The sequence below is a fragment of the Corvus kubaryi genome, unplaced genomic scaffold (genome assembly GCF_017639235.1).
Source record: "Corvus kubaryi isolate FWS band 111438036 unplaced genomic scaffold, C.kubaryi_AGA036_p1.0 37300, whole genome shotgun sequence".
In the NCBI taxonomy this organism is placed as follows: Eukaryota; Metazoa; Chordata; class Aves; order Passeriformes; family Corvidae; genus Corvus; species Corvus kubaryi.
The window spans coordinates 9,934,040-9,955,544 of record NW_024581093.1 but is presented as its reverse complement, the minus strand read 5'-3'; the positions used below and the strand labels follow the sequence as shown (position 1 = coordinate 9,955,544).

Below are 21,505 nucleotides of genomic sequence, written 5' to 3'. Positions count from 1 at the left end.
CCGTGCTGGCGTGGTTTCGTCCTTTTGTGTGTTTTTTTGTTCTTTTGTTTGGTCTTTGGCGGGCCCCCCCCCCCGCCCCCCCCCCCCCCCGACAAACCCAGGAATTAGGATCACTTTTGAGGAGCATGTGGGATATAAGCCAGGCAATGAATAGTAGGTCTAATAGAACTTTGCAGTGCTGTGACTTTTGTGTTGTATTTGTCAGAACCTTTTTAGACTTGCTTACATCTCACTGACATCAATTTTAGTACTTTGCTTTGTAACAAGGAATAGAGGGAAAGTTCTGAGATCTGTGGAGAGCCTTTAAAGTTTTAGGGGTTTGGTTTTGTTTTTATCATGGTGTCAAAACAAAGCAACTTTGCAGTATTTAAAATTTTAGTGTTTTTCCTCTTTGAAATGAAACAGCCAGAAACTAGATAGTTATAAAACTGCTTGGTTTGGTTTTTATTATTTTGGGGTATGCAATAAATTGTATAAAGTAGATTCTGACCTTATCTGGTCAGACAGATGTTTAATGTTTCCTTCAGAAACTGGTTGTGAAGTGGTAGCTGTCAAACTGCTGAGGAATGTACAGATGGGGGATTGACAGAAGCATACAATGTAGAAGCCTCTTTAAATCAGTGGAGTATGTAGTATGAATAGTAATGGAAAAGTATGGCAATTACTGAAGTGTTTCAGATCTGTCTTTTGACTGACTACAATTCCAAGAGGGGCTTTAGTTGTAATTCGCACTTCTATTCTTTGATCTCTTTTTAAAATTTCAAGTTCAAGATGAGTAGGTTCTGTTAGAGCTTTTACAAATGTGTGCAGTTTAGCCAGGGAGGAAGAAGGTGGGGTAAAGGGGGAAGGAGTTTTGATCTTCCTGAAACTGGTTGGCTTTAGGCTAGGAGTCAGGCGGGAAGGGATTTTGACAAGTTACATATGTAAGGTAAGCTTATAAGTTAAGGTAAGGTAAGCTTTTAATTTTTTAACAAGACAGTGTTTCATACTGGCTTTAGTGCATATTGAAGAAACAATTACTAGTGAATTTAATTTTTTTCCCAACAGTTTCAGTTTGATAATGGTTGAGGTTTTCCCAGAAAGAATAACTTTATTTTATGAAATAGTTAATGAACTGTAGGTCTTGGAATGGACCCAATATTAGACAACCAAAGATCTTTAACTGTAGCTAGACTGAGGTTATTTAAATTAAGGAAGAATATTAAATACTTGTTTCAGTATTTGAGAGCAAGCATACTCATAACACTTTTACTTGTATGGTTATTCTTTTGATGGAAAGTTAATTTAAAAATTAATACAATCTGTTTGGTGTAATAATGCTGCAGAATTAAAAAGACTGTCTTATGCTGCTAATACACTTTCTGCTGTAATTAGATTAGAATTGTAAATAAATTGCACCCTTAATTTTACATCATGCATTTTTCATCAGAGTTAGTTTGAGAACAGAAAGTAAAGTGGAGAAATGCTGAAGAATCATGTAGCCTTAGCTTTGACTGATGCAAGACTTCTGATCTTTTAACTCCACTTATAACTGGTTTGAGTTTGCTAAGGCTAAATAATCTATTCGCTTTTCAGAAGGATGAAAAAAGGCTTCAACGTTGTTTTACATCTTTAGAAGAAACAGGAAGTTGAAAAGATAATGTGAAATATAAACTGTTGGAAAAATAATGTGAAGCATAAACTGTTGGAAAGATAATCTGAAGTATAAACTGTCCTAAGAGAAGCTTACAGCTGTCTCCCTGTGTATGTTATTTTGTAAGAAGTGTTCTAATGTCTTCTGGCTGCGCACATGAAAGCAGAGGAATTGAGATTAAAAATAATATGAAAATGAAAAATATACTGATGAAAAATAATATTTCATCAATAATATAAAGTGCTATAGGATGAGGTGGTGGTCTTAGTTCTTAAATCACATAATTAATTTTTTTCCTTTTTGTGACTTAAAGTTTGGCAACTAACTTGACAATTCAGTGTATTCATGAATTTGTGTAACAACTGACTTGAAACATGCAAGTGTTTTTATGCCTACAAGCCTGGAGCTGTCCTACCACTTCTTTTATAGAAACAGATGACAGTAATTTTTTTGAAAGAATTTGTCTTGCCCTTATTGAAAGTTTGGCCAAGTCTGAACCTCATAGATGATTGCTTGGGTGGTGTTGTACCCCAGGACATCTGTATATATCAGAATGGCATAACCTCATATATGAGCATATCATCAGAGAGGGAATTAACTCTCACCAGATCCAAGTGCAGATTTATGTGCTGCTGAGACGTCCTGAGTTGTCACAGGCCATTCATATCTGACTGTGGTATCAGATGGCACTTTTATAACAATTCTAAATTCATTGTAAACATGTATCCCTTGGATTACTCCACTTGTAAAACTCTTATCCTGCCAATGGTTGCTGTTCTACTTGTATATACAATCTTGGACTGTGAAGTTTTTATGAGAGAAACACACAGTAAGCAGTGATATGCTTTCTTGACTAGCTGTGAGATCTAAAACCAGACATCTACTTGATATATATGCAGTTATGGAAGATGTATCAAAATCAAGGATATAGTATTTGTGTGTGTATATATAAATATATATATATATATACACACTATATTGTATAGATATAGTATAGTAGTAGAATGTATTTCTTACATTCTGTATGGTTAATTTTAAGTAAGCCTGTAATGAGGAATATTTTAAATTAATGAATTGATCATACTATATAGAAATTCTTTGTAGAAGAGACTGGCTATTTTGCATAGTAAGTTTGTAGGATATGGCTCCTAAGTGTTGGTACAATACAAGATTTTAAAATTATGGTGCTGCTATACGCATGTGGCTTGGGAAGCAGTGCAATATTCAGTGAGACTGGGCATAATAAAATACACATCTCAAAACCTGTCCTACTTTGCATCACCTCACATATTTGCATCAAGTCGAAGGTTGGACTTGATTTTGGGAGTCTTTTCCAACCTTAATGATTCTATGATTGGAAATCATAGTATCCAGTAAGAATTTGGATATCTTGTAATTTTGGTATGTAAAAAAACCTTCATACCCCTAAGAACAACTCACAGATCAAAAAAGCCCTAAATGCTTATTCTTCCTAAAGTGTTTAATAGTGCTGGTATAGCTCCCATTAAGCATATTCACTGTATTTATATTGTTCCTTTAATTAGGGTCAATTTTATGGGTGACATCATATTAACAAATGTAAATCTTTGTCTGAAGTTTCCTTTTAGGCGTTTCTGCAAGTTGTATGCACTGGATTTAGTTTTCTGTGCCTCAAGAACATTTTCTACCTTCCTCATAGGAACTTAAATCCTGTACCACAGTGAAGCAGCAGAATTCCCAGCACATAATAAGTTTATCATCCATGCTGAAGTAATGAAATCAATCTCTCCACTGACCAATGTGCAATATTTTGCAGGTTTTTTGCTTTACATCTGTGATTTGAGAAAAACCTGCACAAACAGGTGGGAGTGACCATGGCAAAGCTATGTCAAATGCCCAGAGTTAATGAGAAGAGTAGGGCAGCATCTCTGAGCCTAAGTAGTGCAGTTCCTGGAATGAAATTCTAAATTATAGCTGTATATAAAATGTTTTCAGTATTAATCTATGGCTTTTTGCCAGTAACATATTACTCATTAAAAGAGCAATCTTTCAATGGCTTTATTTATAGTTGAATATGTATGAAGCACTTGCTTTTGTATATATTATATATGTTTTATATAAACCTTTTATACATTTTATTTTTTAAAATTGCAAATTGTGTAAGTTGGGGAAAGAAAGTACATGTTTGTGAGATAAATTTGTAACACATTTACTGATGAGTATAATATTTATTGTCTGCATTTTCATTTCCCCTGTTTTGGCTTTCAAAATAAAACTGTGTAGTAAGGGCAAGACAAAAATTGCTGGGCTATTCAGAACAGTGAAAATGTGCCAGAGCAATTGTTTTACAGTTTTAAAAGCTTTGAGTTTGTTAGTAATTACTGTTGAGTAGAATTAAATTTTTTCCCAATTTTTTGGATCTTTTTGCTATCACTAATGCTTTTCTTAAACCTTTCTTGAGAAGGTCTCTCTCAACCTTCATCACTTGTCAAATAATTGGGCTGTCCAATTCTTTGTGTATGTTTCCTCTTTAAAAATAAGTACTTGCTGTTAAAATGATTGTCATAATATAGTAATATATTTTTTCCTGAGATAATTGCACACACATTAAATAACTGCTATAATTGTCTTTGAAATGTGCCAAAAGAGAAGCATTTTTGTAAAAGGCAGTTAACAGATGGCAGGCATCGGAAGAAAGCTTCTGGCTGGGTCAAATTGCAGGAGTAAAATAGCAAGGTGAGACTAGTTGATAAAAATAAGTTAAATTGACATTATTTTTTTAATGATAATGCAGGGTAAGTGTGGTTGAATAATCTAAATAACTGTTTGCAAATAGGTGTCTTGTTAACACTGAAGAACTATAAAGCAATTCATTAATGGGAGAGTACTGATGTAATTGTGCCATTTTAGTGTCTGGAACAAGGGGTACCTAATTACAGAGAAAAGAGGAACAAAACCCATGTTGAATTGTCTTTTAAAGACAGCAACCCATTCTATAGGCTGTTAAAGCTGTTATCTTCAATATATGCCTAAACTATAATAAATTATGGGGAAAAGAACAGTGTAAAGAAAAAAGCTCCTATTTCACTTTGTGTTGTGTTAATGCAACGTTTGGGCTATGAACCGAATTGGGAAACTCCTTCAGGTACAGAGAAACTTGGCACTTTTTTTGTCAAAGGTGTTTTTCCAGAATACAAGGCCTGGTTTAGTTCTCTCAGTTGCACAGGATCATGTTGCATAGAAACACCAGAGGGGCAATGCACACAAATATGTGAAGGTGTCAAGAGCACGGGCCAGACTCATTCCCATGGTGCCCAGTGACAGAACAAGGGGCACAAACTGAAACACAGGAGCTTCCATCTAAATATGAGGAAAAATTACTTCACTGTGAGGGTGACAGAGCTCTGGAACAGGCTGCCCATAGAATTTCTGGAGTCTCCTTCTATTCAAGAACTGTCTGTACACCATCCTTTGCAGCCTGCCCTAGGGGGTTGAACTACATGATCTCCAGAGGTCCCTTCCAACCTCAGCCATTCTGTGAGAGAGGAAGGAGTGAGAAACATTATTTTCTGCAGTACAGGCAAAATAATTGTGCTTGGGCCTGCAGTGTTAAATGCAAAGAGAGTGCAAGTGGAGTCCCTGTGAGACTGTCCATTGGCTCCAGTAACTACTTACCTGCTTTAACTAACGCTATTATCTAAACTCGGCATTTTTGAGTGGCTTCGAACATACTGTTGCCTGTAAAACTTCCAGAGCAGCATTTTATCTTGAGACATTTTGTAGAAAATCATCACTTTATGAAGTGTTAGTGAAGCATTACTACTGAAAGAGAAGCAGAACTTGTGAAGATGTTAGCCAGTAGTACGATTTTGAAGCCAGAGAATCTGAAGTACATTTGGAATTCATGTGGCTTTTGTACAGATGTCTGTGTGTTTTGTGCACTCAGGTTTTGCAACATCTTTTAGGTACTATGTTAATTCTAAATATATAGATAGATCAAAGCAATTTCCAGCACTTTGCCTATCAAACAGCCTCCTACATCTGGAGAGGTATTGTTTTCTTTGTTTATTATCAGGTTGAAAAAATTTCCTCAATTTCCTGGTTACACAGATTTCTAATAGAGTGTTTATCATCAGGTGTTGAGTGGATTGAATTTGGGAACTCTTAAGGCTAATAAATATAAATTAGTGGGTTTCTTAGGATGATGAGATGGAGAATTCTAATGCTGATTTGAGTAAGCATGATAAATGAAGCTAGGAATGTAGCTTTAGGCTAGAAAAGATGACAAGTTTTACATTTTTGAAAGCTGTGTAATTTGTAGCAGAGATTGATTTTTCTTTCATAAATGTGGCAGGTTTTCTTTTGTGTGGATTATTTGGCTTGCATTTTACTTGAGTTTTTTGTTCCCTTGATATCTTACTGTGAAAGCAAGCATTTTAATTTATATCTCCTGAAATTGTTCCTATCTTTTACATACTGCCTGCTCAGGAGTTAGCCCCCATTTGAAAATAATTTCAATGTTAATAGCATATCATATATGTGCACATAATGCTGTTGAGCAGAATATTGAACTGCAAACCCGAATTAGTTTCATACATTGGTAGGCAGGCCTCTTTTAAGAGACATTCATGACCTCACAATTTAGTTTTAGTTTATATCTTGGAAAGAAAAGAGAAGTTAGCCTTAATGTTAAAGAAGACATGGCAAATACTGTGGTTCTGAGATTTTTGTGTATTTTCTTAGAGTTTAAAGCATTGTTTCAAAAAGATAGCCCTACTGATAGGTTTTAAAAATAATCTTAAATAATCTTAAAAGGAATTGTTTCGCCGTACCTTATTTTTTTATGAGTAGCACAATACAGAGATTTCTTTAATAGTATTTTAAGCAAACGCACAAGAAAAGCATAGCCCTTGCACTTTTCGAGACTTGCAACGTGCTATGGGTTACAGTACCTGTTTGTATTCCTCAGAAGGATAAGAAGATGCTGTACATGTGCACTGTTTTTTATCTTTAACTCACTGCAGCAGTTGTCCATGACGCCTAGGTATGGCTCAGCCTGATGTGTAAACTTCGTTGTAGCAGGAACTTTGGTCCTTACAACTCTTAAAAGCAGAAGCCAGCTGTTAGAGAACCCAAGCTGTGTCAGGGAAGGCAGGTAAATTATTTAAGGAACATCTGAGTGACAAAACCAGACGTGTGTCTTACTGTCTTTGAGTTCAGTAAGAACAATTTTTAAAATAGATTAGGCAAATTTATTTTGATGTGTCTGTATTGTAGCTCCTATTTATATCATCCTTTGGAGGATTCTTTGACGTGCAATCATGTAGTGTTTGAAATCTGATCAACTCCCGACACTACACGAAGAGATGTGTTTTATGGTGCCAGCCCAATGTGCTTTCTGACTTAATGTGGTTTGATTGCAAATGTGTACAGGCTTTGACCCAACCTTGCTTGTTGGGGACAGAGGTACAAAGGGGCTCCTGCTCTATGATCATGCTTGGGGATGCCCTTGGCAGCACACTGTGGTCTCTAACCAGGCTGTCACTCTGTTCTGTGTTGGTGGCAGTTTCTGCTGACTTCAGCTCTGTTAAAGATAAGAATTTCTGTTTTCTTAACCATTACAGTGGATCTAGTCTTGCCCCTTTTGCTAGTAGCCAAACTCACTTGAGATTAGAAGCATAACCATAGCAGTAACTTTTCAAGACCTGTCTTGCAACTTTTTCTGTTTGATCCCTAGCAGAAAGTTATTTTATGGTTATTCTTATGAAGCTCTTGGATGCTATGTTCTTTCTCTAGAAATTTTATAGGAGACTTTTGGTGAAAAAACAGTTTGGTTTTTTGCTTTTTGGGTTTCATTTGCCTGAAATCAAACGGTTGTTCCCCAGTAGTATCCTCTGACTTGGGACTTCTTATGTTTGAACCATCACCCTTTTTGATAAATTCTTTTTCTTTAGGCATCTTGTTTAACTCCTTAACTAGGGAGAAGGATTTTGTTCATGAATATTCAATTAAGAAAACTAGATTCAAGGGAAGTGGTTTCATTAGGTTAGCAAAAATGCCAAAGTACTCTTTTGTCTTGAAGATTCTGGCATACAAAGCTGCTAAAGTAGTTCATTGAAGCTGAAACAAAAAAATATGTAAGTTAGTTTGAATTGAAGTGGAAGAAATATGCCCCCTCTTTGATTTAAATGGAAATATGCTGTGCAGTCAGTACTGATATTAGTGACTCCCCAGCTGTTGATGTTAAAAATAATTTTCCCAATTTCTGTCATATATATTTTAGTGTTAAGTGCTGGGTTTTTTTAATCTCACTGAAATTATGAACATTTAAAACACTTTGGATACTCTGTAAAGTACCAAGTAATACTATAACAAAAAGGCATGTTCAAAGATTAAGTAAACTTTTAACTGCTTCTAGGGAATAAAATTATTGTACAGAGATGCTACGTGCTAGCCTTTCTGAATATGCAATCTGTTTTGATTTAAAGAGCTTTCATGATTGGTATTTCCCTCTTAATCAAATGATACTTATTTTTCACATCTGTCATCATTCACAATACTTAATTGTTTTGCTACAAACAAGCACTGAAAATGCATACTTTAAAAGAAGAAAAAATTAAAAAGGAGGCTGCCAATATTATCATAGGATCATTTCCTGGGACTGCCCAAGACAATGATCCATTGCAGTGTTTTTCCAGGAGCCATTATACTTTGAATAAGCTGGTTCACTTAGCTTTTAATTGAATTGTATTTTACCATTGCACTCAATGTACTACAAAATGTGAGTAGAATTTGGTAAATTAGGCTTTTAAAGCATGCTGTGGAAGAAAACCTACCTCTGTGTTTTGTTCAATGTGTGGTTGTTTCTCTGACCTAGCCTGAGTTCCCTTTCTGTAGGTATTTGCAGAAGTGAGGCATTCAGACAAAAGGTGGGCAGCTTCCTGCTGCTTCTGAAGAGTTCTTGCCCATTTGCCCTTCCTCTCATCCCTTCAGTAGCCTCGGTGACGCCTCCAAGTAGCATAAGAGCACCAAGAATAGACTATGGAGGGTTGTGCAGCTTACAACCCTTCACACCCATAATGCCTTCTGAATCTGGGCTGATAACAAACTGAGAGAGAGTGGGAGAACCGGGGGATAGTGGAAGGAAAAACTGACAGTCGTAAACTTCCTAAGCATGAAAGTGGGCTTTGTTTCAATCATAATGTCTTCTTACAAGACTACTTCCATGAGAGATGTAGAGGGAAGGAACACTGTAACTGAAGTTAAGTTTTGACAAGAACCAACTACCTTTAAGGTCCTGTTGCTTTTTCTTGCTGAGAGATGGCTGCTGTGCTGGTTTCTTAGTGTGATTGGTACAGGCATGCTGAAGCTATCTTGGATGTTGGGATTAAGGGGAATAAAAAGCTCTTCATGTGATGTTCTTGAAGGTAGTTTGGGTGGGTTTTTTTCTTCTGGTCTTCTCTGGTTGGTAAGGAAAAACAGAACATGAGAAAATAACTTTCTCAGGGGCATACAGAAGTGGTGGCCATATAAAACATGGGTGGGTATGTGACAACTTGTGAAAATTCAGCTTGAGTTTGTTGCAATTTTGTTTTCTGTTCTGAAGACTTTTGCAGTCAATTCTTTATTTTACCTTTACATCATCACTTTAAAAGATTTTGTCACCTTAAATTAGAGCAGTTTCAGTTAATGTTATGTTTTTCTGGAGTTTAAGAAGGTCATTGAAAAAAAATTTGGGGATAGAAGCTACCTGGCTTTTACATGTTAAATACATTTTTCCAGTTGTAAAATCAGGCATGTGTATGTGTGTTTCAGATAAGGCAAACCCTTATCTGTACCTTCCACTTCCAAGAAGGTGTTGGATGATGTTAGATTTCAGTGGATTTAGAGCTTTATCTGGGGATTTTGAACCCTAATGACTACTCTTTAAAACATAAATATCTGCTTGATTTTTCTTGTCTGTAACTATTTGGTGAAGTATTTTACAGATTTATTTCCAGATGCCCACATAAGACTTGTTTCCAACAGTGAACTGAAACCTGACTTGCCTTTTATAGAGTAGAGAGTTTAGTCAACTCTGGTTTTTAAGCAGTCAAGTAATTGCAAAATTTGTAAAGTTAAGATTAGGCAAGAATGCAAGAAAGAAACAGAAGGTTTTGCTAGACCATTTTGACCCTTAGAATAGATTAAAGTAGAAGATCTGAAGGTAGAGGTATGGCATGACTGTGAATTTGGTCTGGGTATAGTAACTCAATGGTGCATCCACCAGGTGCCTTGAATATGATAATTACATTTTTTTCATAGACAGGAGCCCATGGTTTTCTCATGGTAAGTGCAGTGATTCTGCTGGTGGGGACCCCACCCCATAGTGCACCATGAGGTGTGCACTGCATCAGGCTTAGACCAATGCAGGTTCTGAGTATTCCTGGCCATGCATGTGAAAAAGAGCACTGAGAAGTTTTGCTGAGGCAGTGGGTTTTGTTGGCATTGTCTGCCATTATCCAAATAGCTCTTACATTTCAGACTGGAACCGAAGAGAAGTGGGTACATGATGGGCACAGAACATCAAGCCACTGAAAACTGAAACTCATTAAAAGCAGCAGCTTGGCAGAGCAAGCAGGATGAAGTTCTCAATTTCTTTCATTTCCTGGCAATTTAGTATGCTCCATTACATAGTGCCTCCTTTAAGAGTTACAGTGCAAACTACACACACGTTTTTATACCACTACTAAATATTGAGAAAAAAATTCTAACGATATTTGGCACTGAGCCTCAAAATACTTTCTTCAAACAATCTCTTCCAAATGGAAGCAAAATGTGTGCTGCAGACTCATTCTGTAACTTCTGATGCTGCCTCTGCAGCATGCCCAGGTTAGCAGCTGCTTACATGGACATGGCTTGATCTTCCCCCCACGAATGATAGGGGAGGTCACTGGTTAAGAAGCTGCTACTACTGACAGCTATGCTCTCGTCACTATATTAGTGGCAAAACATGTTTAGTGATATATTACTGGGCTCTGTAGCATTGAGATGTGAAACAACACCCCAGAGAGAGTGTGACGTGCTAACAGGTGCATGTTTCATCTTAGAAATGTGACTAGTTTAAGGTTGCCGACCTTTCCATTAGTGTTTTCATTTCCACAGAAATTTAAAATTTGGTTATAAGCATGGTGCTAAATGCCTTGTGAGGCATAAATCACATTCACATCCCAAATCGCAGATGTGTGTTCTGAAGTGATTGTTATACAGATAAAAACTGTTTTCTGGCCACAGTGCTGTAATTGTTAGCCATTCATTTACCAACATCATAGATAACAAGTATGGAAGATGAAAAAGGTGGACTCTCACTTGGTATCTTTTTCCTTTTCTTTTTTCTAATAAATGTCTATTTTAATTTGGGTTAGGTTTCATATATGTGTGTCCTGAAATTCTGTATCCCTTAAATACTGAGACATTCATTAACAGTGATAATAAGCTAGAAAAAGAAAGAAGTGTATTATCAGCATATTGAAAGAATCACAATTCGGAATGCTTCACTGGCTCTCTTAAGAGTTCCATATATGCACCAAAGAAAATGGAAAAATGATAGAACCCCACAGATCTTCATTTGCTAGTGCTCTTGGCTTTGTGAAGCAATCCCAGCAGATGGTGTGGGGCAACTGTTGAACAAGAAAATAAAAAGCAGTTCAGAAGGAATTCTGGGGGGAGTTCTCTCTGGAGAAAAGAAACCCTGTTGCATATTTAGGTGATCTTCGCATTAGTTGTGCAGGAGTAGCTTGATTTACTGAAAAATCTCATTTCAGTGTACTGTCTAAAGAAAATGTCATCTTTTGCTGGGATTGCCACGCAGCAAAGGAGATGCCTTTCTGCATGCCTGTGGGGTGACACACATTGATATGATAAGTAATCTTCTACAGATGGACTCTGTCAAAGCTGTGAGGTTTTGGGTTTTTTTAATAGATGTACTTTTTAATTACAAATCCACCATTTAAAAAATCACTAGAGGAATTATTTTTGCAGACGGTTCTAGAGGAAAAAAGTTCAGAGTGCTAGAATGGAATTCAGAAATCACTGAGTTGAGTCCATGCTTTCGGGGTTTTTTAAAGTTGCATTCCTAAATACAATTTTATAATGCAAATGATGAATGGATATACCTTTAAGAGTGAGTTAAAAACAACTGCAGTTTTCAAATTTTAATGTGATTATAATGTGAAAAAATGAGAAGCTAATTTGGACAAAGTCCCCAAACTATTGATATTGTAAGTCATGCAATTTATTTATTTGTACTATGGTTCTGATATTAATACTATTTTGGTGACTTGACATGCACAAAGAGATGCCTTGTTTAGTAGTAAACATGAACAGAGGTGATGTGGTAATGCATGAAGATCAAGTTTCCAGGTGGCTAATTTTAGCTGCTTTTAGTGCAGTTGATGTCAAGGTCATCTTGATTTCTTTAAGACCTAGTAGACTGTCAAGAACTTGTTATGCTCTCAAGGCAAATAGTACTTGCTCTGAGCATCATCCTGCAGCTGTGTACAGCTAGCAGTAGGAGTGAAAGGGTCACTCAGGGCATTGCAGATGTAAACCTTAGCTTTCTGTTGTTAGACTCATTAGGGTCATAATTTAGCTCTTAGTTGTAGCGAATCTAAGTGGTCAGTAGATCCACAAGTGAAAAACATTATTTCAATAAAATGCCTTGTATAATTCAATCACAAATGTGTGACTTGTTAAAATTTCAGAGAAAAACATTGTCAGTTCTTAGAATATATCAAGAATGGGTGCAACTAAGGAGAGATATTTAGTCTGAAAGGGTTTGTACACACAAAGAATTGAAAGTAATGCTACTCTATTGTGAATTGCCATACTTACTGTAGGAAAGGTGTTCTTACAGTGGAAGCCATATTTTACTATTGGAACAGATAAGGCAGGATTTGGCAAGGTTTTCCAGGAGGTTAGAAGTAGTTTGTGTTAAACTCACCTTCTCCTTGGGGCTTCCTTTGTAGTGATATGCAGAGGATGTGAAGGAATTATTTGTTGTTGTGGAGAAAATGAAAATGGGTTTAGGCTTTAGAGGAGAAAAACCTGATGTCTCTCAGTGTTGAGGATGGTGGTTTGTCCTTGCTGGGGGAAGGACTGTTATGCCAGTGAAGGTCTTCAAATGCATGTCCTATGCAACCACAACAAAGTGTTGGAGGAAATGCCTTTCTATGAAAAGCCTCCTCAGCTGAGTACTGCTATTGAAAAGATGCTGTCCTGATTCTGCTTCTTGATACTGCCTGGTAACTTGACTGCTTTTACATTAGTTCAACTAAGAAATCATTCAGATATGTATAGGGTACTTTCTACTCCTGTGAGACAGCATGTCAAATTCCCTTGAATAGTGCCAAAAAGATGCTCCCCTGGCTGTGAATCAGGGCATGTGTGGGGAATTCTGCAGCTGTTGTCTGAGCTGTTCCCTGAGTATTTTTCTGGGCTAGCTCTGCGGTGTGAGCACCACCAGGGCCCATACCTGCTGCTGCTAATGGCTTTTGCAGGCAGCAGCAGTAGTGTGAATCTGAGGTGATTCCTGCCAATTTCCCTGCTGCCCACAGGATTGCGTGGAGCAGCAGGGAACTGACTGGAGGCTTGTTCGCTGCACTCGGCTGCTGCTTGGCAAAGCCATTAGCAGCAGCCGATACCCTGGAGCTCCCTCTGTGGAGATTCAAGACAACATTGCATTGCTTTGCATTCACTCATATTGGGATGATTATCTTTGCAATGGTGAGAAGTACAAACCTTTTTTCCAAATAAAATCTTGAGTTTTTAAATATATGGTCGCCTCAGGGTTTTCCTTTTCACCTTCTCCTATATGTTTGTCAGTTAAAAATTTCTTTCTTATTCTAGATGGAATAGGTTTGTAAGCCATTGGTGAGAGGATATATTTCTTTAGGATGTTTATCTGCGTTCTGTCTCACTGAGGGGGAGGGGTTTACCCTTTTTTTTGTAGATGCTGTGTAGCTTTTGAAATGGTTTTCAGTGTGCATGATGATTTATAACTGTTCAATCATTTTATAGGCGTGCATATTTTTGAATCATGAAATTATTACCAGAATAAAAGACCTCTGCTGAATTAAATGGCTTTTTTTGCTAAGTACACACAGATTCTGTCCTCTGTAGCGCAAGCGTGTTTCATATTCTAATCTCAAAACATTTGCTTTCCAGTTTTGGTTTTTGTGACAATGGTGACTTTCTTGATGAAGGTTTCATTACAGATTTATTTAGCTTAGAATGGCTGGCTGGTGCCTTCCTGCATCTTCATGAATGTCATTTCCATATGGTTACAAATGCCATAGCAAAATTTAAAAAAAAACATGGTCTGGGATTTCTAACAAATAGCTTAATGTTTGTGCAGTGCAGGAAACAGAACTCGGAAGGGATAGTACAGAGCAAGACGCAGAGGGTCAGCCTGAGGAATTATAACATTGAGGAGCCTCGTCCAGCATACTCACAGTTCTACAGTAAGAGTGTAGTAAATGTTGTTGAAGAATAAACTGGGAAGCAGCTTTGAGCTCTGAGAAAATGTAGCAAAGAAACTTTGTTTTAAAGGAATAAAATATCTAGGAAGAGACTGTAAAAGGATTCACGAAAAAGCCACCACTTCTTTATTGCCTACTTAATTATTAAGCTTTTTTGTTTGTTTCTTAATGGCCCAGGAATGTTCAAGAACAGACCAACAGTACTGGATTTAGTAGCATTTGGCTTATAGCTGAAATAATACCAAGGGTACATTAGGAATATGCTTTTTTGTTTAGCTGATCTCAAAATGCAAAATAGTTGATTATTTACCATTTTTACTAAGATATGAAATAATAACCCTAAATAATAAATCCCTGTAATTTATAGTTACTGTAAGCATAATGTCTTGGCTAGAGTTCTCAAAAGTAAAATTAAAATGTAGTAATTGTCCTTGTGATGTTGCTGCATAATTACAGAAATATCCTTGAATTTAAGTGGTGTTGTTAAGAAAATAATCCATTTAAAGTAATGGTACCACTAGCGTTTCCACTGGACAAGGAACTTAATTTTGAAATCAATCTTAAATAGAAGTGAAATTATCTTTTAAAGCAATGACTAATTTTAACAATCTCAAAATCCTTGCCACATTTTACATTTTCTATGGAAAAACATATATCTTACAAAATAAAGGTATATGTATATATTGAGCAAAACAGAAATCAAGTCCTGATCTTTCTTCATTCTTCTTGAGTGGGCTTTTGAGAATCAAGGGTATTGCTAGGATGGAGCTATGCTGTCAAAAGCTTCTTGTTTTTGTGGGTTTTTTTAAATAACCTTGCAAAAACCCCCATCTTCTTTTTGGTTTTATTTCATATGTTTACGTATTTTAAAACTTGTCTGATTTGTTCAAAATAGCACTTTAAGCCAGCCTGGGAAAGAAGAGGCGCTTACCAGAGAGCCGTGTCCCGAGGAGGTCTCCACCGCAGGGTCCCGCAGGTCTGGGCAGGGGCAGAGGGATAAAACCGAGGAGTTCTTCCATTTTCTGTAGGAAGCAGGGAAGCCTGTCAGCAAATGATTATAGTCACTGTTGCCATCTTATAGTAATGAAGTAAATGCAAGAGAAATTATAATTAAAAAAAAAAAATCAAAAAGTACATTGGAGAGCAAAATCTGTTTGTGAGGCCACAGGCTCGGCTTCGGCCGCTGTCCCCCCCGTGCCCTCCCCCGGGGCTGGAGCCGCAGGGTTGCAGTGCAGCGAGGTCCAGGACGAACAGCGCCCGGTTCCCACGGTTTTCCACGGGAGCGAGCAGCCGCTGTGGGCGGCGCTGCGGGCGGGGAGCGGGAAGGGTTAAAGCCGATCCCCGCGGGGGTTAAACGCGGAGCCTAATGGAATAATGACGGGTAGCACCATCTGCTGGCCTAGTTCCGCGGGGAGCGGGTCTAACCGGCGCTAATATTGGCGCTGATGCCTTTTGATGCTTTGTGCGTTTCTTTCCGCGCTTTGTTGGGATCCGGCGGTCCGCGCACGGCGGGGCCGGGCCGGGCCGGGGGCGGCGGGTGCGCGCCGGGCAGGGCGCGGGGATGCTGCTGAAGCGAACGAGCGCTCGGGGAGGGCTCTGCGCGGCCCGGCTGCCGCTCGCTAAATAGGCCATTTAGCAATCTTCTCCCCATGCTTTTCTCCTGAGCACTGCCGGGGGTGCTGGAAAAGCGGAGGGCAAGTCTTTGTCTGACGCCAAAAATGTCTTCAGTGAAGAGGCCAAGAGGAAGGGTAAGTGAGAGCCTGAATGAGTGGGAGGAGGAGGGGTTCTTTGGGCTAAAAGGCTAATGGGATTGAATAACCTTCCTTATTACTGGCTGCTGCTGCGGGAGCCGCATCGCCATCTTGAGCTGTTCCCGAGCTGGGTCCGGCTGTTTGTTCCAGCCCCGGGGCTTTAAGGTGGCATCGGGAGCGGCCCCATCCCTGCCTCCCGCCCCCGCCGCCCATGAGGCACCTATAGAACATGTATCCCGGGAAGTGCACGGGGTTTGGCCAGAAAATGTGTTTGGAAATTCCTGGTGGCTTTTCTTCCTGCTCTAGGCAGAGGCGCATTTACGGGTGAGAACGTAACATAACTGTTATCTGCCGGGGTTTTGTGTTTGAATAGGAAATTCTTTCCATTCCTCAAAGGGGGAGGGGAGGAAAGCAAAAACATGTCTTCTGGCTGGCTGCAGGAGAGGTTCATCAGCCCCGTAAACAATTCTGCGTCCATGAAATGGGCATTAAAAACCCGAAAATAAAAAACCAACTTACGTCTTTTATCCAAAGCATGGAATGTATGTTGATCTAAATAAAAGAAACGCTGCTTTCTGGTCCGTTTATGGATATATAGCTGTGTAATTTTAGTTTTGATTTTATCTTTTGTCTGTTTTTTAATCTTGGTGTTGCTCGAGCATCTGTTGTGTTCATCACTGAGTTAGTCCTGTAGATCATTTGTCTGCTTTAAGGAAACTGTGGTCCTGGTATCCTACCAAAGGCAAAAACACTGATGCTGGTACCTTCAGGAGCTCCTTGCTTTTTCATATTTCATTGAAGGTGTTGGAAGTGTGTGTCAAATGTATGGGAATGCTGCAGAGGTTTAGGATTGCTTTCTTTAATTACAGAGGTGGAGAGAAGGCTGAGAGAATTTCAGAAGGTTATTTTTTATTGTCTTTGAGTACTTGGATTGGTTGTTTAAAACCAACAATTGATGTAGTTATTTTGAAACCCACGCCATTCTGTGGTATAAACTGAATTCCTCGTTTTTTGTGTCCACATAAGTCCCTGGCAGTTACAATTTTTAAAAATGTATATCTATATCAAAAATGTTTGTACTTCATATTTTTAAAGTAAGGGAAATTAATTACTTTTTGTTTCTTGCTACAGCCTCCTTCTTCCAAGAAGACTGATGGTTCAGGATCATATACTAAGTTGCAGAATACCCAGGTGAGGGCAATGTCTGAAAAGAAGCAGAAGAAAAAAACAGACTCGGAAAGTAAACAAGAGAAGGCAAATCGAATAATATCTGAAGCAATTGCAAAGGCAAAAGAGAGAGGAGAGAGAAACATTCCAAGAGTAATGAGCCCTGAAAACTTCCCCAGTGTTTCAGCTGAAGGAAAAGAGGAAAAGAAGGGTAGAAAAGTTAAATCCAAACCAAAGGATAAGGAGAGCAAAAAGCCGAAAACTGGTTCCTCATCCAAAATTAAAGAGAAAACAAAAATTGGGTAAGTAGATTAAAACATTGTCTCTCTTCTCTTCAGACTGTAAATCCTTGATTAAAATGGAAACTGCTTACTGATAATAAAATGTTCTCCTCCACTGCCTACACAAAATTCTTCCTGATTAAGTCCATGTGTGGACTCTCTCATTCAGGAACAAGAATGCTCTGTTTTCTCTTTAGATAAAATTGCTGTAGGAGTGTCCTTTTGAAAGGAATTATTTTAAATTCATATTCTAAAATATTCTGTACTCACTTTGAAGCACAGACCCAAGTATCTTTTATCTAGTGTTGTAGTCAGGTCTGACTCCAAACTAAGTTTTTCTGGATTATAAATGCTGTCTTAATCAATTTTGGCATGTAGCTTCAATATAGTGTGCTTGGTGAACTGCACAGGGAGAAATTGGAAGTTTAATGAACTTGTAAGCAAGAGAATACTCTTAAAATATCATGCGTATCAAAAGTAAAGCACATATTGGAAAAATTAAATCCAAAGACCTTTGTAGGCTTCGGTCATATCAGTTTAATCTGCGCTCTTAAAATTTTTGCAGACTCAGCTGGGTCAAGCTGGGTGGATACCTTGGGATGAGGAGCTTTCAGAAGGCTTTAGGTGTTAGCATGCTCCAGGGGCTTCAGGAGCTGGCTCATCTTGGGACTCCAGAGCTAACCTACGTTGCCTGTTTACTCTTAAAGGAAAGTGTGTGATTTCCAATGTTAAGTACGTCAGTCAGAACTTGAAATGGAAATCTTAGCTACAGTCTGGTTTTTTTTTTTTTTTTTCTTAAATCCATGCTCTTTTTGCGGTAGCAGAAATATTAACTGGCATATCTCTCAAATTTAAATGTCTCATATACATATGCATATTTTCATGTATGGAGCAGAAATGAATGTTCTTTTAATCGGCCTATTTCTCTGCATTTTCTTTTTTTTCTTCTAGAGATCAGTGCTTTTCTTACATGTTTAAAGTAAACTGTTTTGAGTAGTTATCCTGTAGTATGAAGGTTACTGCTCTAAGTTCAACTGCATTGTTAACATAAAGTTTCATGGTGTTAATTTCTTTCTGTACTGTTTATGGGTTGGCATATGGTGCTGCTTGTAAGTGCACCGAGTAGTGCTTCCTTTTCTTTTTTTCTCTGTCTAGTTTAAGGTGGGATTATGGATGTGTACTTCCAAAGTTGATTTCACTTTCATGTTTCTGAATTTATTCATGTTCTATAGCAAACATTTTGTGGGTCTACCTAATCAGAGAACTTACACAGTGTTGTTTAGGTAGTGTCAGTTTCATGAAGCTTTGTGGTTTATTCTTCGTGTGCTTTTTATTCATTCTTTTGGATAATTGACAAAACCTGCCAAAAGATTGTCCTTATGGTATACTACATAGTTGCCATGCTATTTTTACTGTTTTTAAATGAAAAAAAAAAAAAAGAGAGAAGCAAACTATTACATTCAATTTATGATTCTGCACTCAGTTTTGTCTTGGTGAAATGCTTTGCTGTGCACATTTAGGATCGGTTTTCAGGATTTCATCAGACGGCGTCAGTTGAGAATGAGACATTTCTCAAACTGTGTTTTTAACCATGGTGTTTGTGTTTGATGCAAAGTGCTTGCAAGCTGCTAGAGGAGCTCCCATTTAATTATGGTCAATGTTTCATAATTTTGCATTGAGCTGTGAAGGTTTGCCTCCCCATTATTTACCAGTTTAATCAGCTAATGCCCCAGTAGCACTCTGCTAACTTAATCATGCTGCCAAGAATTGCTTTAATTACGTGGGATACATACCTAAAGATGCAGCAGTCAGGTCCTGGTAAGGAGCTGTGAAGAGTATTCTAGAACCACATATTACAGATTTCTGTTCATATTCACAGAATTCCATTTTATTTAGACGGACAGCAGCAAACCAAGTGCTTTGAGACATCCAGATACTTCATTTTGTATCCAAACAGATTCATGTGTTGTGTTGAATTAGCACTATTGTATATTATTGATATAAATACGTAAAATAATAACTATTTAGCAAAGAATATACCAGTGATTTTGCAGAGCAGTAATTGCAATAAGGCCTTGATTTTTTTAAAAGAATAATCTTACCAAACTGCTTTCTATGCAAATGTAACTGCTGATATTATAGCAGAATAATTGCTATAGAATCACTATACTTGTCTTTTCAGCCATGGTCAAAAAAATTGTATGATTAATAAAATTTGTTTTATTCAGAGAAAACCAGAATTAAATAATAAGGAGTTTAGAAGGCTAAACAGCTTTTGCAGAGTTTTCATCCTATCTTCGTTCTTAAGAAAATATTTCTTAATTAATCTAAGCACATCCTTGGAATTTTTTTAAGTCCAAATAGGATTGGGTTTTTAAGCCTGTGGGTTGCTCCATTGATTTTCTTGTTACCTTAAAATAAACTTTGACTGAATCTTGGGAGAAAATTTTGCTATGCTAAAATTTTCTCCTGTAAAAGACAAGTGCTTTATTGGGCAGGAAGGGAAGGGAAGATCTCAGTTCAATGGAAATAGGTTTTTTCCTTGGAAAGAAAGATTTTTGAAATCTGTTTAAAAGGTGATAAAAAAATTAAAATTCTTTTTCATTCAATAATGAGGAAACCTTTATATTATAAATATATATACATATTTATATATATATGTCATTCCTTGCATTTAATCAGAAAACAAAACCTGAAGTCCCCTCATGTTTTAAAAAGATCAAGTAAACAATTCCCAAATTTCCAACTGTTAGACTGTTAGAAGCTATTGTGAACTAATTTTTCTGCAAGAAGTATAGTCATGAGTGAAATCTTAGAGCCAGTAAAGGTTTACAGTACAATACAAAAAAAAAAAAAATCAATATACCTTTTTAATAGTAGCGGAGAATTTGTTTGGGTGCATCTGCTGTTCCGTTTTAGGAGTTCTATTGTGATATGTCCATCTCAGATGAATACATTTCTTTTCATTCAGGTTTTTCTATACCAGACTCATTTAACTTGCAGGAACTGTTAAATCTGTTGATTCAGTTTGGATTTGGAGTGTCAGAACAATGCGGGAGGTGGTGCAGAGTTGTGTGTGCTTGAGAAGATCTGAAGTCACATGTATGTTTTGGGTGACTCCTGTTTCATTTTTGCAGGCCAACAGTATCTGAAACAATAATGAATGTGTGAATTTCTCCTTTTTTTTTTTCTCGAAATATTTGGGAAAGAGTTTTAATCTGGTCTTTCACATCTGTGCTCGCAGCAAGCACAGCCTGTTCAATACAAGCACAATGGTACCTTCTGTAGCCCAGCACTCAAACAGCAAACTCTTCTTTAGATTGTGATCATAGACTTCGACCTCTTCCAGGGCTTTTGTCTGTGTAGCCAGTTCTGTGTTGCTCTTGAGGAGGATTTTCAGAGTTACAGTTGAACTGTAAATGCTGTCCTGTAGAGCTGCAACACTAATTGCTGAACAGACCTTGATAAAATTGCCTGGTAGCCATCTGTTTAAAAAAAAAAAAAATTATGTTTTTAATTGTAATACAGCACAGCTTTTACTGAAATTGAGTAGCCCTCATCTGGGATCAAGATGAGTTTTAACTACTGTGTCTGGATTTAGAGAGCAGGATGATTTTTCAAAAGTTTCTGTTCTTTGCTGCTCAAACACAATCAGTTTGTGTTTGGTGGCTTCATGTTAACTGTTTATATTTTCCTTAGTGCCTCTGAGATCTGCATGTACAGGAAAAAAATATAGCGTGATTCATTCCAATTTATCATTGCTACTTAAAAATTGCTAGCAGTTACTTTCTAGGCAGGCTGTAGTTTCTTTCTAAAGGTGGTGAGGGTTAAGGTTTAATTTCCCTGAGCTGTGAAGTCAGAGAAATAATGCTTATTAATTGTAGCCAAGTCTATTAGAACTGGATTCAGTGGTTAGTAAAATTTCTGTGCCATAAGTATTGGTGAAGATTAATGACTAAATTATATTATTACCAAGAACGTTGTAAGGCTATGAGAGAAATTATTAGAAGAATGTATGTATAATTTATTTAGTATTACCAAATTAAGTTAACCAATTTGCTTTATGCATTGATTACTGATTAAGTTAATTCTTCAAAATTTGCTTTACAATTTCTCTGCAGACTGCAGAACCACTTTCCATATCCTGGCTATTTACCAATGTGTATTGACATTTAG

The 21,505-nt window shown here is 37.5% G+C and overlaps 1 protein-coding gene and 1 long non-coding RNA gene across 8 annotated transcripts in view; one reads left to right on the top strand and one right to left on the bottom strand.

Moving 5' to 3' along the window:
* CHD9 (chromodomain helicase DNA binding protein 9) overlaps positions 1-21,505 on the top strand; it is an 87,273-nt gene that overhangs the window by 17,912 nt on the left and 47,856 nt on the right. For 5 of the 7 annotated variants that reach the window (XM_042027512.1, XM_042027509.1, XM_042027511.1 and 2 more), the window contains exon 5: positions 17,013-17,350. In XM_042027512.1, the coding sequence (XP_041883446.1) occupies positions 17,013-17,350 (338 nt within the window). Of the gene's footprint in view, positions 1-15,213; positions 15,879-16,013; positions 16,206-17,012; positions 17,351-21,505 lie in introns of those variants that run through there. The other 2 variants (XM_042027513.1, XM_042027515.1) reach the window with 2 other exon arrangements.
* LOC121664293 lies at positions 10,993-15,146 on the bottom strand. Its single transcript, XR_006015938.1, has 2 exons — positions 15,062-15,146; positions 10,993-11,271 (listed from the first exon to the last, which is right to left on the bottom strand). It is a non-coding gene; the product is annotated as an uncharacterized LOC121664293 (long non-coding RNA).